Source organism: Parus major, chromosome 6 (assembly GCF_001522545.3).
Source record: "Parus major isolate Abel chromosome 6, Parus_major1.1, whole genome shotgun sequence".
NCBI lineage: Eukaryota > Metazoa > Chordata > Aves > Passeriformes > Paridae > Parus > Parus major.
The window spans coordinates 14,705,933-14,725,583 of record NC_031775.1 but is presented as its reverse complement, the minus strand read 5'-3'; the positions used below and the strand labels follow the sequence as shown (position 1 = coordinate 14,725,583).

The window sequence follows — 19,651 nt, the reverse complement described above, 5'->3', positions numbered from 1 at the left end:
GGGGACACAGTGCCACCTGCCCTTGGGGACAGGCAGGACAGCCGGCAGCGCCTGTGCACTCCACGAATGGCTGGGCAGCCTCTGCCTGCCACCCCCAGCCCCCAAAACAACCCCCACTGCCCAGCGTGGTTGTTTAAACAAGTTTAAAGGAATTTAAGTCTGAAGAGGTGTGATTGGGAAGTTTAAAAATATTGAGTTATTTAGTGATCACTATTCATTCTTGGATAAATGAGGGGACACTGTCTGGTATGAAGTTAGTTGCCCCTCCACTCCCTCAAAGCACAGAAATAGGTGCTGTCCTCACATCTTAGAGAAAAACTTTGAACCTCAGACCCTTTGAGACAGCCCAGGTCAGGGCCATCCTACCCATGAGATAGAGTGACAGCCATGGTCCCCACCCAGCAGAACCGGGTACCAGGGCACAGCCACCCCAACAGGGACATGCCAGGAGCCTCACTGTGATTCACAGCAATTTGAGGAGTACCATAAAACGTTCCCTGCAGCTTCAGCTGTGCCAGAGATTAGTCTGGAGAGGGATTTTTATGTAGTTTTATGAAAGGACTAGGAAAAGACCAAGAAACATAAAACTTCAGATATTGATAATCTGGAGAATGTATCAGTCTCATCACTGACTGTAGGATAAATATGCAGGAAATTAAACTGGGTGCTTCTGTTTCATCAGTTTCTTGTTCATATCCCAATGACACACATACAGGTAGATCCATCCTGTTCTACAGCCAGCCAGTCATAGGGACATCACTGTGGGAAGATGTATGGGAGGCAGGGCTAGTGATCTTTGTGTTCTGCATGCCCCTGGGGTGTGGGATGCTCCATGCTGTCTCTCCAAGGTCTGTGCCTCTGGTTTCTTAGTGCCATTGCATTTTGTCACTTACTTCTCTCCTGTATTTGTTCAGAACCTATTTTTCCAACACCCCTTTGGTCACAGACATTTTTTGCTGATTCCCCACTAGGTTGAAAATAAATTGCAGTTTATCACAGTTGCTGGGATATCAGGGGAGTGAGAAACCATTGTGTAAAGTGGTGGGAGAGGGCTCTCTGGCACTCTGAAAGCTTTAAAAATCCTGCTTTCAGTTTGGAAGGGAATTTCAACTAAAGCCACTGAAAAGCTCTTCAGAAAACACTGACTGTATGTTGTTTTATGATTGTTCCCACATCCCTCATGATTCTCAGCCACAGCTCTGTGCTAGAGGCTAGATACACATCGTGGGTATTCTTGCTCTTGCTAGCAGTGGGATAGCAGGAATGCAAGCTTCCCTTTGATGTCCAGAATCAAAGTATTGACAAACAGTAAGAGAGAGATGTGAGTTCTGAGGTTCTATCTTACCTCAAAACATGAAAACTGCCTATCTCCAAGGCTTTTCCCAATACTCTTTTATTAGTCTTAAGAATTGTTGGTGTTGTTTTCCGTTTCTCTCCTTCGTACAGGAAATAAGCCTGAGCTCTCTCACACTTCAATATACTTGTCATGCTATATGTGCAGAAACATTTGAGACTCCTCGTACTGAGCCCTTCATTTGTCAGCCCCATCTTCTCAAGAACTGGAAGCCTGCTGAATAACTTTGAAAATAATTTATTTCATATTGCAGCAGTCCTGTATACTGGAGTGGTCTCTAACCATTCCTGCATTCTTCTGGTACCACAATGTAATACTGATTTTGTTTCTGTCGTCTTCAGGTGTTTGGTTTGCTTGCAGAGCAGCTGTTACTGCACTACATTTTGCAGCAAGGATGAGCAGCCGGTGTGGGTGTGCAGAGCAAATCAGCTCTTGGAATTTCTGAACAAATATCTCACACATGGTCACTTTCAATTTGCAGGGAACTTAAGTAAGATCGTCCCTCTGGCCTTTTATTTCTATGTTCCTGTTCTTCTATTGTAGTTCTTTTAAAATAACAATTGTTCTGGGTGTACTATTTGCATAACAAATGGGATGGTTTTGCAAAGTTTTTGCTTCCTGGAGAGAGAACTTTTCCTTTGTAATCTGCTTTTCCAAACGTGACAAGTCATTCCCTGGGCAAGTTTCTGTTTCTGTTTTCATTTGCTTTTCTGATGCTGTGTTTCCATAAAACAGGGGAGCTTAGGCTTCGGTTTCTTTTTTCTTATACAACCCTAGTTTGGAAATTATGTCAGAAGCAGAAGGCAATGAAATCTGGATGTGCTATTGCAGGTCAGCAGAACTAAATCACTTTCAGTCCCTGGTTCAGGTACTCTAAGCTTGATCCAGCTCTACTCTGCACTCTTGACTGCAATGTAGACACATACAGACTCCTTTGGAAAACTAACTACACAGAATAATCAATCCTCCTATTTGATACAGAGTGTTCCAGTTAAGAACAAAAAGTTGTGATTTATGCTAACCACCAGAGTTAATGGCAGTCTGACTTGAGCCTTGCAGACCTCTCCTAAAGAAAATGTGACTCATTGCTCAGGGCCTTTTTTTTTAAACAATCCTTTTTATACTGAGGTTGGACAATTCCAGTGTGACGAAAGAAAAAATTATAGTTTTATTTCACTGTCAGAAATTTATGAGGTTTGGTGGCTCCCTTTTGAGATCAGCGTAGTTCAGATTGGTTACAGTCCTGCTCCACTGAAATCCTGGGAGGTGGACTACCTTCATATCTGCTGGTCAGATGCTTCACTTGGAGAGACAAAGCCAGAAGCCAAGGGAAGAAAAAGTTGAGGTCAAACATCTGCCAATACAGTTTTAAGCTACATTCATGCCTTCCTGGATGGGAGATAGAATAGGGAGCAGTCAATCTACCAAGGCTTGTGAGCATGAAGCTCTCCTTCCTTCCTGCCTTAGCTGTGCTTCTACACAACTGCCTCCTATAAAAGATGGCACAGCCAGCACCACTGCTGTGCTGCTTTTCTGAAAGGCAGACAGTTTATTCTGAAAAGCACATTTTTATACCTATGTGGAACCTGGTGTGTCAGAGCTGTGCACAGATAGCACAGACACAGGCCATTTATACAATTCCAGGTGTTAGTCCATAGGTGCACAATTTGGCCTGTGGCTATTAAACTGTCTGACTGCAGCAGTCTGAAGGTTTTCCTTCCAAAAGCAGCACAGTGTGGGGATTTTGGCAACATAGTAGTGGATTAGACACTTAGAAAATGCAGCTAGATTAGAGGCTCCGAAGTGGGGTGGAAGGTTTTTCTGAGTGCTTAGCATGGATGGTGCTTAAGAACTGCACAACATAAACTGGGCCTGGGCAGAATGTGCTCTGTGTCATTGAGACCTTTACTAGGTCAAGCCTATGAACAGAGTCCAAAGCTACGTCCTGCCTTTCCTTTCAGACTCCTACCTGATACCATACACAGATTTTAGCTGTTTCCAAAGGCCACGGACTGCCTTCCTAGGTACCTCACTTCCAGTTATGTGGCATTTTGGAGGAGCTCCACATGGCTCCCAGCATTGTCAGGGTCAACTGCCAGCCTCTGGCACCCTGGGGCCAGTTCTACCTTGCCCCTTCCAGGCCCTGTGGTCAGGTGGCAGCCATAGGACCCCACCCCACACACTGGCAGGCAGGTTACACCAAGCCCAGGTAGGTCTCTTCCTGTTTTGGCTGAGTTCTGATACTGGCTGCAGATTTTCTCTAGGAAACTGATGGCAGAGCCAAAGAAAGTCATCTTTCTTACTGTGTAACCTGGAAAAATCAAACCTTTCCAGCAAAGTCTCCCCTTCTGTTGTAAGAAAGACTTTGTGAGATTTGCACAAATGAGTGAGAGAGAAAGACCTCACAGCAAGGCTGCCAGCACCGTACTGGCCCTTTGAATCTGGGGACCTGATTCCTCTGCTCTTTGTGATAGAAGAAAGGTAAGGTGTTTTTTCATGAGAATCATCTCCTTTATTCTGATCTGCTAACCTGACTGAAAGCAAACCTGAACAGGACATCTATAGACTTCACAATAAGAAAGACAGAAGTCATGTATTATGCAGATATTTTTTTAATAAAAAAATTGTTTTCATTGCATCAGTTTCTGCATTAGAAAAGCTTCATGCACTCCAAAGGTTGCCTTCCAGAAATGATGGTTCTGTTGTGCTGCTAACCCTTCAGCTCCTATTTCTTTGAAGGGTTCTAACATTAGAAGAGGCTTACAAACATTGCTGAGAACAATAGAAATAATAATTTTTACCTAGAACTGTGAGCTTTCTGTACGGAAAACTTGAACACATATACAAAACTCCATATACACACAGAAGTGCTTTTATGAAAGAAATTGTATTTGCAGCAGAGTAGAATCTACACAGCAACACCTATATCTCAATCATATATAAGGCAAGTAACTTTTTTTTCAAGTATTCTTCCTGGTACACTTTCTAGACTCATAATACCAGAGTTTTCACTTCAAAAAACAGGAACATCCTGCATTTTTAATGTAAGCAAAACCTTACATTGATTAAATAATGCAGGACCATGCATTTAAACCATACCTTTTCTTCAAATAATGACTTTTTTCCTCTCGTAATGAATCCTCTGGCTGGAGTCTTATATTGCACCTTTTAGTAAACAAGTCATAATACTTCTTCCAGGCCTTAACAACCAAATAAGGCTAAACTTTTTTTAAAGGAAAGATATTGCTACAAAATTTGTAATTATTCCTTTGGCATATAATAATTTACTTGAGCTCAACCAGAACTGCCAGTGAAAATGCCATTTTAAAGCTCTTTTATTTATATTAGAAAAATACTAATTCAGAAATAATTTTCAAATTATTCTGCTCTAGGTCTCTTCCAAACTACCAGTATAGGCTTTACTTAGCTCAGCACTATCATTGTAAGAATTTCTACCCTCTAGAGTGCAAGTTTTGCTTTGCTCTGTGTCAGGATTATAAGACCGTCCCCCATCCTGGGAGCTGGAAATAGCTGCCTTTAGTTTTTCCTCAATTTTATCAGCTGCAGCACACATTTTTAACTCTCTCAGGCTGCTTATTAGGGTTCCATAGGCTCCCTTCATCCCATGACTTTGGTACCAGTCTCGAAACAGCCTAATCTTCTGTTCAGATGTATCACCATGACAATCCTGAATGCTTTGGTCTATGACAGGTTCCGATACATTGTTGTGGCGAACAAATTTCTTGACTTCTGCAAGTGTCATCTCTGCCACAATACCAGGAATGTGGTTGCTCAGGTCAGCATCTAGGGGTGTGAAAGAAAATGAATGTACCTGGCACTTGTATCTTACTGGCTTTTATCACCTGCACTCAGATTTGATACTTCTCCTATCCAAACCAGATTTAAGTTTCATGTATCCGTGACTCGGTATGGTTTATGTGTGATTTTTTACAATACATGGCAGGTCTATTTTTACATGTTCCTGCCAAATGCTATGTATTTCAAGGATTTAGGCTTGCATCCATATTTTTTTCTACCATGTAAAACAGAGTATCAGTTCTCTCTATAACCTATCATTGAAGTGTGGTCACCTCTCACGATTTTCTCAAAACAGCGTTGGCAGAGGTCCTGAAACAGGACAGGTCTTCTGTTGTGATGTTGTGATGCACTTCTCTGCACAGTCTTGGAGCTTTCCTGTTGTGTATCACTCCTATGGATCTGCCCCTGAACATAATATAGGTTTGTGAATCCTCAATCCCAATGTGGGACTGCTCCTTCCCTTATTATATTTATCCATGGTTATAGAGACACTGTTTTATGTTCCCTAGTGTCAGTACTATATGCAGAACTGAAATTCACTTGTAGACAATGAGTAATTGCTCCCTATACACCAAAAATTCCTCCTGAGGCAAGACTTCTATGATGCCACTAAGTGCCTTGATGGCACTATATAAACTGGCACTTCTTTAGTAAGTGTTCACTTTTGTGCTGGAATGACAGGTCTGGACAGTGGTAAAGCCTACACAAAAATACTCTTTTTTTTTTTTTTTAGTTTAGGACTTCTATATCTCTGTATCTGTTTTTTCTTTCTACTGAATTTTGAGAAATTACTTGTCTCTTACCTGTGTCTATGAGAAGTACACTCTCCTGAAAACAAAACAAAACAAAAAAGTAAGAGAGAAGTAAGTAGAAACAAGCTTACAAGGATATATAAGACAATAAATACATTCCATGATACTTTAGTTTTATTTTAGTTTTCTCCATGATTCCTGTTTTATGAGTGATAGAGTCAGACCAGACAGACCTCTTCTGACCTGGGTAAGTTTGGGGAGTCACCTCACAATTGATACTGCTTAAAATTATGCAAAGGGACAGGAATATCCTGCGTTGGTGGAGGCCTGATGATTTATGAAGTTTTGATCATGGGTATGTGACTTAGGAAGCATTCCAGCAATCCAGAAGAAGTAACACAGAGTTTCTCTTACTTCTCCCAAAAGATTCCCTGTGGTGAGATTTACTTCATTCATGTCATAGAAGAGAAGCACACAAATGTTTGGAGAGACCCAGTGCAATTTAAATGGAAAAAAGTTCTTTGCATAAAGCTGAGTTTTTTACAATCAAAGCCAACAATACTTACGTAAGGCTCTGGTTTGTAAACTCCGTTATTGAGGTGCTCATTGATTGTAAGACCCTTATGTTTCCTCTTGCCTGAAAAAAAAAAAAAATTTTTAAAATCCAGGGCAGGATATCTCTCCTTTGGACTCCAAGAATATAAAATTGTATTTGAATAAGTATCTGAATGTCTCATTCAGAGTATAAGAGGAATAAGTAGGGAATCACTTACACCACCATATTGCTCCAACTATTGCTAGCAGTGCTACAGAAGCTACCAAAGCAATGACCCACCACAGGGTTTCTGGTTCTGTTGGAACAATGGAAAATTTACATGAAAGTTAACTCAATAAATGAAATACAGCAGCACACCAAATTTTAAACAAGACTGTGTCAGATTTTAAAAGCTCTCCTGTTGTTTCCTAATGACAAAAGCCAAATATGTTAAAGACATACCAATTGTGAGCTGCCCCTAAAAAGGAGTAATAGCTGCTACACCTGCACAGTGATCAAGGGAAAATCATACTCTGCAGGTCAGCACAGGGCCCAGTAGAATTGGACTGAAAAAACTGACTGAGCTGTCAGGAATCACTATGGCCAGCATGTAGAACAGGACAATTGCCTCTCAAAATACAGCATGTGATGGACCTTGCTACATTTTAAAATGGTACCTTTTGTTCCGCATACAGTGTCTGAAGTTGAAGTACATTGTTTCTCAATTACACCGCTTTCACATCTGCAGAAAATATGAACACAAATTATTAGGGGATTTGTTCTCTCTTAAGCTGTTAAGAGAGCAAATCAAAATCTTCTAAGAAGTTTTACCAGCAAAATATTTCATATTTTCCGGATAAATGTGCTGGTTTCATATTCCAAACCCCTGATCTTGGGGTTTGGAATTTAATAGGTATGAAAATGGCATGGAAATTTGTGGCAGTGGGGGAAGGTATGAAATTAACAGTAGATCACACAAAGATAACAGATACTTTATTACAGTAAATAAAACAGTATCTTTATTATCAGATACTTTATTACACTTTTTGGAAAGCATACTTTCCAAATTGGATATGCAAGTTTTTTTGCATGCCTTTGGAAAGTCTTCATGGCTTTAAATTGAGTTCATTGAACTCAGTCAGCTCAGGTGCAAAGGAAAATTAGTATGATTTCCCTGAGATCATAGATTACCTTAGCTTCTGTCTTGAAACCAGCTGGAAAAAAATGTGATTACATATTAACAATTTCATATGTAGTGATGAAGGCATAAACTTACATGGTACATTGCATGCAACTGTCACATCCTACAGGACTGCAAAAATAGTTCTGTGCACAGGCACACTGCGTGTCCTCTTCTGGGGTACAGTTCTTTACAACCTCCAAACCTAAAAATAGTTTTCTTAAAGTGTATTAGTTTGAAAATGTAGGCTTCTGCCCACAAAGTCTTGTCCTCAGACTTGCTGCTAGCTCCACCTCTGCTGGTGAGGCTTAACTTTATAATACACACAGAGAGATTTTCTAAGGAGCTGTGGGCTGATGGAGTGCTGGGAATACAGAGCTGTCAGAGAGACCCCTGCTGGAGGAGAGCTCAGAAAACTCATCACACAATACTGCTCTCACCAGAAGAGGACTCATTCAGCACAGCCAATTCCCAACTTCTCTTCCCCATTCAGAAGTGTAAAGCCAGAAGGAGACTGAGATCACACAGCCAATCTCCCCATTTGATAATGGAGATGGGTTCTTGCACTCCCTGACAGACAGCAAGTTTTTACCTTTTCTTGAAGACCTCCCATAATGAGGAATTCCACTCTCTTTTTTGGCTAACATGTCCATTTTAAGTACTCTTCTTAAGAATCAAACCAAATTATTAATTTTCTCCTATCCTCAGTTTATACGATAATGCTATCTCCATCTGTGAAAAAAGTACTTCTGAATTAAAAATTACTGTATCTACCTACTATGAAAGCTATTTTCATAGACATATAAAAATAGAACAAATTTTTGAATTACTATATTCAGTGCCCTGCTGTAATTTGAAACTACTTTATGTTTCACAATTTGATGAATCTCTACTATGAAACCAGTGCTGAAGTAACTCACAGAAATAACAAACATGAATGATCATAAAAATGGTTCACATGGAACTTCAGTGGTAATTTTCCTCTTGCCTATTGCCAGTCTACTGACTTCTCTTTAACTTCATTATTGTCCGTGGAATATTGTGACTAGCCATCCCATTACCCTTTTCCTCCCTTCAGTTTAAATAATTGTGATACTGTACAAAATACTGAATTATTTCACTCTTACCAATTTCATCATCCATGCAAAATTCTTATTATAGTAGCAAATGAGAGGAAAGTTTTCTATCCATATTGAGGTCCTAAAGGAAGGGGACAGGACTAGAGATTGAAAACCCAACAGGTGGTCTGTGTACAACCACACTGGAATTGAGAACTGTCTCTCCATTCACTTGATTTTGGGTATGTGGAATAAAGAACTATCATTCCCTAAATCCAAGCAGAGCAGATCTACAGGATGCCTGGTGAAACTGACAGGAGATAAGTCTGATGGATTTAAAAAAAAACCCAACAAAATCTGTGATGGGTATTTATGCAATGGGTACTGAATTTCTGCTGTCACCCAGCAGGTTCACGAACAAAGGACTCATAAATAGACATATTTATATAGACATACATAAAGACATATAGACATAAATAGATACTGATCTATTGTATCTTCTAATGTTCTTTCCCAGAGGTGTGGATGCTGACAGACTGCAGGGAACAGACCACAGAAAGCAGACAGATTTGTTTTTGTTATCTCAAAACAGCATCTCTTTCCTCCACTGCTGAATGTAGAATACTGGGGTAGGTGGGCCACTGGACTGCCGCAGCAGATCTTGCCTTAGTCTTACACATAAATCCCACACATCCTCTTGAGCATTTCAAAGGATAACAATCAATTTTAAATAATATTATTAATTACATGAAAGACTACAAAAGAAACCATCATCATTAATTCTCGCACCCCTCTTTTAAACAGATGGTGAAGAAGAGGGAGAACTTGCCTTCCTTGACTCTAACCAGTTTGTACAGCGTCTGCTTTGCAAGGGCTTTGGCTAAGCAAAGGCAGTGTAAGGAGAAACAATAGAACAACTATTTTTCTTCCTACTTTGTGCTTGATGAAAGGGAACTGGAGGATAAACCTATTACTTTCTCACAAAGTCATTCATGTTCTACCACTAAAAGTTTTGAATCTACATGCTAACCATGATTAAGGTATTGTGGAGACTTTTCAGTGAAATCCCGTACAAAAGAGGAGTCATTGCTACCATTGCATTTCTATAGACATACCAAATTTGCTGTCACACAATTTGCATCTCCAACATTTGTCCAAGTCGTTGGGGTGATTCATGAATTCCTTTCCTTTCTCACATGGAACACAGTGTTTGATAGTATCTGTTGGGCAGGAGACATTTTTAACAAAACCTGTAGAGACAGAAAACCAACAGTTTAGAGAGAAGCCACCAGCTCTAAGACTAACATTGGAATTTCATTTTTAATCCCTAATACTTTTTGATTCTAAATATGGAATGTATATTCTTTGTGCATGTGTAGATGCATTTCAGGAATGTAGTATGCATAACATTTGATTATCCTCACTCTTCCTCCAATTTAATACTGAAGGACAACACGCCAAACAAGCAAAACATGAAAAATCGGAAAACCCATGAATGTATGGAATCTAGTAGGCAAAAGCATGTGTTTTCACTTTTTCAATCTCTTTCAGATACATGTATGTTAATGCCTGCCTCTTTTCTAATGAGCATCTTATGAGAGAACCACTCTCTGTAGTGAGAAGTTTTTGGTGCACTGAGCTCAAGAAGTATCTTTGAAGTGGCTTATGTCTGTAACAAAAAAGATACAGCTGGAATAAAGCACTACATCCAGGAAACCACCTCATGCCACTTCAGTATCCCAGCACAAATGAATTGTGCACACTGTGGTGTCTGCTGTTAATGACTTCTCAACACAATCTTACAATCATACTCACCACTTTTACATTTCTTGCAACACTGAGTATCTAAAGGGTATTCATCCTTGTTGCACTTAACTTCCCTCCTGGAAATTATCTTCCTGTTGTATGTTATTAGAGCTTCAGTATCATTTTTGCACTGTGTTTCAATAATTAAGACAGCCACCTAGGTGAGAACAGAAAATTAGACAAAGATACTGTTTAGGACTGTAGGTGTGTTTTAGTACTAGCAGAGTCACATTAATAGTGTTACTCTATAACTAAACATATTGATATTCATTCACTTACTAAACCTGTTCATTACTTTAGATTTAATGGACAATGAAGGCCCATATGAAAGCCATGAACCCTACCACTACAGACGCTCTCCTTTCAAATTAATTTACAACAGATCCATTAATTTCAATTTTTTGCACTGTCAAGTTAAATTGCATAGTGCTTGGGGTTGTTTGTTTGTTTTTATTTCTGTCATTGAGCAGCAGAGCTCTACTAGTAGTCCCTGCCCTGCCTCTTTTCATGCTCATAATAAAGAACCAGAGCCCAAACCATGTTCTTTTAATTAATTTGGAAGAAGGAGGAAGAAAGATAAGGATAGATATGGTATCGTTTGCCTTCGTCTCAGCAATATTTTCTGTAGAATTCTATATTTACTCTGCACATTCTAAATATGAGATGTCCATATAATGGAGCTATGGATGCTGACCATAATTTCAGTCAGATGCAAAAAACTCTTTATGTTAAACTACTGAAAAATCATTTTGGATATCAAACTGGCTCTGAAGTGAAGGAAGTGTTATCTGTTGCTAACTAACTGATGTAATCAATAAGACCATTGTGTTCTACAGGTAGCCACTTCTTTTGATCCTCTATTCAAAAGTGAGAAGGTGAAAAGAATTTAATTTTATTTTATTAGCATCTATCTGTTTAAAATGTGAATAATATTAGTTACTGGACTGAAATTCAGAAGGCCTTTCTTTGCACCTGGAGGTGAAGCTCCAGCAGCTGGAAGAGCATAATTAGCACCAGAGGAACTCTGGGTATGGGTGCTCAGCCCATCACTTCCCCTGTTTGGTGCTCTCTCTGCCTTTGCTGCCACAGCTTTCAAGGTGCTTTCCTCTGAATCCCAGTGTAATGATGTTAAAAATTAAAGTCTCCACAGAAGCTTTCAAATGGATGTGTCAAATTAGTGTGATTTGTTTTCCTTTTGCCTAGGAGAACTGTCTCACTAAATACTGATTAGAAAGTCCAATTAAAAAATAATTACTAAAATATAGTCAGGGATGTACAACCAGTCTGGTTTGGTTTTTCCTAAAGAAGTATAAAGGAAATGTCCAGAGAGTGTTGCAGAAAATAGTATATAATCAAAGAAGGAAACGGATTTCTAAATTACTAATACCAGTAAAATTTTGCTGATTTTACCAAATGCCTGCAAACATCATGTGTGCAGAGACATGTGTTCCCTCAGATGAACAAAGCTCTGCCTCTTGTTAATGCTTTTATACAAACGAGCTATGCTGGTATGAGGGGCTACAGAAACAGAACATTTTTAGATGGATGCCCTCTGCTCCTGCACAGAGATGAACTTCCTGGTACACTTACAAGAAGTGGGGGTCACTTCTCAGAAATTGACACTTAAGCAGCATCAAATACCTACATTGGTTCTGCTTGCAGGGATGGCTTACAACATCTTCCTGTAGGAGGAATAATAATAAAACTGTGAAGACTTTTTTTCAAAGCAACACCCTAATTTTTTCGAACTTTTTTTTTTCCTCCTGGATTTGTACCCTCTTAAAAGCAATCCATTTGTTATTTATGTGTGTGTCTTATAGGAAAAAAGAAAAACGAATCAGAAAAGAGTCAGTAGTTATTTAGCTTCCTGTACACACCTCAGTTGCTTTTTCTGTTGTCACTGAGCAATAAACACTAATATTGGAAAGGAAGCAGTTTAGGGGCTTTTATACAGGCAGGGATGATAGGTGCTTTTTCATGACGTGTACACTCAAACAGTGGTTTTATGTTTTCAGCCTAAAATGACTCACAGAGACTCTTTTAACTTTCTCAACTTAAAAAGAAAATAGTTTTTGTATCTAAACTGAAGGCTTAGATTGCACTAAGCAGCTAATGGGAACAAGATCAATCAGCTGGGGACATTTGCCCCTAGCAGGGCCCATATAAATTATCATATGAGCCCAAATTTTCTGGTTTCTCTGCATTTTCATTGCCCAGAAAATGAAAAGAGTTTTCTACCTGCTCCCTCTCCTTCATTCCAAGAGAGTCCTCCAAAATGCTTTCACCAACAGGTATTTTCTAGGGACACTTATGAAACCTGTTTTCATCTGCATTTCCAGGACACAGTGACAAGAACTTCAATGTCTTTGAATACTTGTGTCATTTTGGGATTCTCAGGCCTCCAGTTATATATAGAAGAATACCTCTATCAAGGTATTCTTCATAACATGTCAATCTATTTCAACTGAAAAGTTTCTGCAAGATACATCTTCTAGAAATGTAATCTCAGCTTTGGAAGTGTGTGAACATGTTATTTGCATGCAGGACTTTTTAAAACTTTACAATGTTAACCCTGAGAAAAAAAATTCTCTCTTTTCTGTTGTTATATTTATAATACATTTTACTTTAGCAAGCCACTTCTCCCATTTCTAATCTATAAATGTTGATGAATGAGAAAACTGATGGCCACAGAATGTGCCCTTCTTTTCCAGTCCAGATTTGTTACATGGACCAAGGTGCATCATCAGGGGCTTTCTAAGTGTTAAAAAAGGAGGAGAGGGGATTTTTCTTGGTTTTTTTTTGCCTCGTGGAAGTTGGGTTGCTAGAACTAGCTCCATTTCAGTATGCTTTTCTCTGTAATAATTCTCCCTTGTGTTAACTCTGTCAGGATGGCCTTTTCAAAGAGTAATTTCACTCAAAGAGTAATTTAAAAAGGCTTCTCTACTCCAATTCTTTCACTATGACAAGAAATTTCTGCTTCCAAAACCTCCAGTATCATTTTTCCTCCAACTTTTTTTTTTTCTCCCACCAAGGCTGAATCTCATAGTTAGCACTAAAATAAGCTCTAAAAATATTATTTCATATTTTAAAATCTTTTATAGAAAGAAAAAAAAGAATCCAACTCCATTTTTTAAAGCCCAACAATGAGAGTTGGTATTTCCCCACAACTAGAAGCATCCTGAGCTTCTCAAATTCCAAGGGAAATGTGTGTGTTTCGTGTCTGTGACAGCAAATAGCCTCAGACTGTCCAGCACCTTAAAACACTCACTGTCCTAATTCAATTCACCACCCTTTCATATCTCAGCTGACTCACATTGCAACAACATATTGGGGTTGGGAGTTGTATGATTGGTTATTTTGTTGGGTTTTACTTTTTAGAAGCACTGTGGTAATGAGCACCTAGTAAATACTACACTATTTGGAGGGCTGGGAGTGGTATTAACAGCTCTCACCTCACTTTGTTGAGGCTAAGCATGAATTAGAGCTTGGCAGACAGAAATACAGCAACTCTCCCCCTTCTCAGTCTGTAACACAAAATGGTTTTCTTATGACTTTCTCTTCGTTCAGTGAGTTCCTGCAAATATAAAGGTGGTTACTGTGGAAACATGCACAGACATGTTTCCGGAATCGGGGCCCTTGCACTTTTCACTTGAGTCTTGGGTCATCCCATCATTTTACGGCTGTTTATGCATGTACATGTAAATGTGTGAATTAGATTTCTATTATATGAAGAAGAAAGGTCAATGCAGTAATGTAGGAGCCCTGTTTTCAAAGGTATGTCTTCTGAACTTCCAGAAAACTGCCTGCTCTGTAGTTGTATCATAATTAAAAAATATTTACGTAGCAGTTCACTCTCTGGCCTGTTCCTTTAGAGTGTTGTCTTGAGGTGATTTTATGATGATACTTTATTTCCTAATTGGCTGCTGTATGCCCCAAAATGGTTTAAGAAGAACCAGGAGATGAGGCTGGAGCCTGGGAATCCTGGGCTCAGTTCAAACTCTCTCTCTGGCATGCTTTGGGCTGCAACTCGGATTGTTAGCTTGCTGCCTTTCTTCAATTTGTATTCTTGCATGCTTAGGCAAGAAACTTTATCTTTCCCCACCTTTTCCCCTGGACTCTAGCAGAGATCCTTCAGTTGTTTCTTTTTGTTTTGCTTTTTTTTTCCACTTGAACTGTTTCAGCTTGCAAAGCAGGGAGCCTACAGGGGTGGTGGGAAAGACCCAGACCACTAAAAGAAGGGACACTAAAACCCACCAGTTTTGCCTGCTGTGAGGAGCACACCAATACCACAAGCTCAACAGGTTCCTATCTACTTTTTGCCTGAGCTGCAGCATGGATTTTTTTTCTTCCCTTCCCCGTGCCTCCTGGTCATGCAGCCAGGTGGGGGGTGTGGGGTATAAACTTTAATTTTTTTTTCTTTCCCATGCCTTGGGGGTATCTTGCTTTGTTAATAAGGGTTTTTTTTCACCTTGACCCCCTACTATTAGTTTTTCTTATTGGCAAAAAGGGATTATTGAAGCCCTTCTCTTTAGAGAAACATTAATTCCAGAGTGTTTTCTCCTAAAATTTCTCTCTAAACTGAGACAAGTGTGCCTCTCAGTGGTACACAGTTTTGTAACTTTTTCTACACAAAGAACTCAGATGTTTTCTAACTTCATAGACCATTTATATTTTTGCATGACTATGCCTAAATCTTCTTTTACTTGAGTACAGCGTGGAGTTCCTCACCAAATTGAGGTCTCATTCAACAAACTGTTTTCATGTTCTGGTTTAACCAAATAACATCCCAAACTCTTACCAGGTTTACTATTTTAAAAGTAGTGAAATAACATGGTAATTAAAACAAATAACTTTTTAATAATAGAAATTATGTAGGAATGATACAGTCTTTCTAAGGTATACTGAAATTTGGAAATAATTGGAAAATAAGAACAGAAATTATATATTCTCTGAAGCACTGTTATAAATGAAAGTATTTTTAATCTTTATATTCTGAATAGTTCCAACATACTGAGCTACACTGACATTTCTGTCACAAGTTGGCTGCTCCTATACAGGAACAGGTAATACACACGTCAGCAGATGAAAATCCTTCTTTGTATTTAATCACGCTTTGATGATTTGTACAGGGGCATGGATAGAGCTCTCTGAAATACTTTAAATAATTTACTACCTGTTATGCAGTTAATCAGATTGCAATTTGAGTGGTTTATACATTAAGGCTTAACTTTAACCTGACAAACCACAAAACAAATTGTGTTTGTTAGCAGTAAAACCACATTGTGAAGAGACTGGAAGGTCAGCTCCGGTGAGTTGTCTGTGAAACGGGAGATTCGGGGCTGGGGCAGCAGTGTGTACTGCATCCACACTTCCAGGCAGGTGCTGGCTCTGCCCTACAGCAGGGCTCACTGCCACCCGCCTCATGCCCCCTCCCCAGCCCCGGCCTCGGGGAGCAGGGCTGCCTCGGGCAGCTGTGCCAGAGCGCAGCCTGAGCCGGGACATCCACACGTGCCTAGATTTGCTGCCCTGCAGCCTCCTGGCACTGCAGCTCTTCGGCGTAATGCACCTGTACTAGTGGAGACCCTGTGCTGGCCACTGACACATTTCCTTACTTCTCCTGTTGACGGCAGGTGTTCAAAATGGACCTTTGTGAAGGTAACTAGTGATGAGAGTGAGACACGAGACGCGAAGCTCAGAAGCTGCAGGGACTCTGTGCGCAGGCAAGAAGGAAAGGCCCTGCCCTATTGCTTCCAGTAAATGCTGCACACTGACGCAAGGCTTGGACTATTCCTCCAGCTACTCCTTGGTCGCTGTCACAGCGGTTCAAACTCCTCCCCCACAGGTATTTGCTTTTATGTTGCTTCCCTAGCCCTCTGTGTTAGGGACCCGCTGTGGTGTAGATGGAGCAGGGTTCCCAGCGAGCCGGTTCTAGCCCGGGCAGGTCCCGCGCCTCCCGTGCCGGGCTGCCACGGCGGGGACTCCCCTGTCCCGCCCGCGGCTGCGGCCCGGGGCCGGTGCCAGCTGTCCCGGGTCCCCCACCTACAGCTCACCATCCGACAGCCCCCCGCATCCATCCCCCTTTCCTTCTGTCCGCTTTTTCACGACACGCACTTCTCTCGGCACTTTTCAGAAGTGCCTGAACTTCAAGGCGAGTTTTTTCCACTTAAAACATCGCCTAACGAATTGACTGAAATATCGCTGGCGAGCAGCAACCGGGCAGCGCTCCTGGTCCCCGCCCGGCCCCGCTACCCCGGCGGGGCCGGTCCCGCCGCCCGCCCGCCGCCCCGCTCGGGCGGACACTTACGAGGAGCAGGGGAAGGAGCCCCCGGGCCACGCCGCCGCTGTCCCGCACCGTGCCCATGCCGCCGCTGTCCCGCACCGGGGCCGTGCCGCCAGTGCCCCGCGCCGTGCCCATGCCGCCAGTGCCCTGCACCGTGCCCATGCCGCTGCCCGACACCTTCCGGCGGGCCGTGCCCCGTCCCGCGGCCGGCCCGGCGGCTCCTCCCATGTTGGCAAACACGGCCGGCCCGCCCCCGGCCCGCCCCGGCACGGCGTGGCTGGGCTGAGGCCCGGCGGGCCAGGCGCGGTCCCGGGTGCGCCGCCGCTGCCCCGCGGGAGCCCGGGCGCGGTGATGCGGCCCCGGGCAGCGGCTCCGGCCGCCGGGAGAGCCGCGGGCACCGGCGGGACAGCCCCGTGCTTTGCGCCCCGCGGTGACAGCGAGCGAGGGCACGGAGCTTCCACTCGGGCGTCCCGGGCGTGGCGGGGTTACCCACTCGGCAGCTCCTGGGTGCCAGGCATGGCCCCGAGGTGACAAGCCAACAGCCTTGGTGCTGGGAATGAAGCGTTCCGTTCCTGTGCTTCAGGTGCTGGGCGGAGCAATTGCCTCCCCACCGAGGGCAGAAACTCCCGCTTTTGTTGTACTGCCGAGGACAGGCTTGGGGCAGGCAGTCCCGTATGGGTAGAATGGAACGGGCACTCAGAGCAGGCTCAGCTCACTGCAGCAGGCAGTACTGCCCTTTGCTGTCTTGTTGAAAGGGTTGCTCAAACCCGTGACTTCTATTTTCTACCTGTTTCCAGTCACTTCTTGTGTTTTTCCTACAAGCTTTCAGTGGTTTGAAGTGCTCGTAGTCTGGCCTCCTTTGTAGAGTTAGAAATGACGTGATGGCGTTAGTTGCCGATATCTGTTTTGATCTTTCAGGTTTTGACATGATTCCACTGCCCTGGGAGGACCATGGTTGCAATCGACCTGGCATTTTCATTTTAAACACCATTTTTCAGTGGTTTATGACTCAGATTTTCAAAAACCCTTCAGCTTTTCTACTGGTATGGCTCTTAGCTGCAATACATAACATCAACAAAAAGTAGCTACTGTTTTAAATACTTCAGGCTTTTTAACCACTTCCGGATAAACCAAAATGTACTGCTGACACATTTTTAGAGATGCTGCCTTTGGAATACCCTTGAACAATCAACTTTTTGCCTTCCCAGTGGCAGTATGGAATATAAAGAGTGAGGGACATGTCTCCTGGGTGCAGTGCCTGGGTTACACGTCTCTAGCTGCTACTGGACAAACCCAAATCAGCCTGTCTGTGAGGCTGCTAATTTTAGCGGAAATTTGCGTGCGGGTAGGGGTGGGGTAGGGCCTGCAAGCAATCCGGATCTGGATCGTTGCTGCAGCAGAAAGCTTGTTAGAATTGTTTCCAAATCCATCACTCGAGGGGATTGTGTTTTGTCCTAAAAGCAAAACCTTATGTGACTGGGCCCTCAGCAGGCATTGCTCAGGGTCCAGTGACACCTCGGGGTGCCTCTTGCACTGTTTATCTGATATTGCTCGAGTCTATTAGGTGCATGTGGTTTGAACTCCTCCCTGCCCCCCCGGGTGTGGATGACTACGTGTGCATGTAGCTGCTTTGCAGTGAAGTGTTTTTGTCTTAGAGAGCTTTGAGAGACGTTTGAGAAGACACCAGATTCATGTCAAAACACCAGTGTTTGCACGTGACTTGAAGCCATATCTTGTGTAGTTAATAACTGTAGTTGTGTGGGGTTTTATATATATAATGAAGAAAGAGAAATGTGTTTGGAGGACTTTTTGTTGTTTGACCATTCTGAGTTGGTATCAGTGAGGACTATAAGGCCGGTGTTTTCATCTTTTCTCCTTTCTTTGTGTTGCAGCAGCTTCTTTTTGGCTGGTAGAAGTGGCAGCATTGACTCTTTTCTCACCCTTCATCTAAAGCTATATTCAGGTGTCAGCAGGGGCCTGCTAAACAGTGCAGGCTCTGCGGTGTGTCTTTGCCAGCAGATGGCCTTGTGCCTCACCTAATGTGGAAACAGGGATCAGACTGGGGCAGGATGGAACTCGAGGAACAGTTAACACACACTTTTGAGCTCCTTTGCATTTCCACCTTTAAAAATGTAAGATTCTGGAATTAAAGGGATTTTTATGTATTTATTTATTTATTAATTTTAATATTTTTTTTTACTGTGATGATTTGATTTGTATGTGTGTGTTTAGTTTCATTTTTCCCCTTGTCATTGTTGTCCTATATCTACACATGTACACTGGTCATAGGAAATTCTGTTCTGTGCGAAACCATACAAGGAATAATTTTGGATACACATGGTCACAGTATTCTTGCATTCAGTGTTTCTGAGTTGGAATCAGTATTCACACCTTAAATGGCATGAAACATTTTCATCCCTCTCTAGAAAGCTGCTTGCACCTAAAGAAGCTGAGTCTGTTGGTGTATTATGACATTATGGGTTGCTAGGTTTCTGAGAAGGTTAACTTAGCTAATCTCTCCAGGTGAAGAAAAATCTGTCAAGGTGCAATAAAACATAATTCAGGGCCCACAGCCCAGTGCTTTGCATTGGTCTCACCTCAGAATATTGAATCTATATTTATATTCCAGAAGGAAAATAATAGGGAAGGAAGCATGAGATCTGACTTGCTTTCTACTACATTTTTCTCTTGTAAATTATTAGAGATTTTAATTTTTTTAAAAAATATTTGTTTTAGATTTGTTTTGGTATGTTGGTAATCTTCAGCAGTTCTTTTGTACTAAGACTGGGCAATTAGATTAAATGTGCAGTATAACTTAACCAAAGTAGTTCCATCAAACTTAAATTCTCCTTTGACCTAAAGTATAC

At 41.8% G+C, this 19,651-nt stretch overlaps 1 protein-coding gene across 1 annotated transcript; it reads right to left on the bottom strand.

Moving 5' to 3' along the window:
• Positions 1-3,950: 3,950 nt before the first annotated feature.
• Positions 3,951-17,018, bottom strand: FAS (Fas cell surface death receptor). The gene is made up of 9 exons (XM_015633202.3): positions 16,809-17,018; positions 10,514-10,661; positions 9,814-9,948; positions 7,737-7,845; positions 7,138-7,202; positions 6,699-6,776; positions 6,492-6,562; positions 5,977-6,001; positions 3,951-5,158 (listed from the first exon to the last, which is right to left on the bottom strand). Exons 1-9 carry the CDS (start codon positions 17,010-17,012, stop codon positions 4,743-4,745), a joined length of 1,251 nt encoding a protein of 416 aa, XP_015488688.2. The 5' UTR covers positions 17,013-17,018; the 3' UTR covers positions 3,951-4,742.
• Between the last annotated feature and the right edge of the window lie 2,633 nt (positions 17,019-19,651).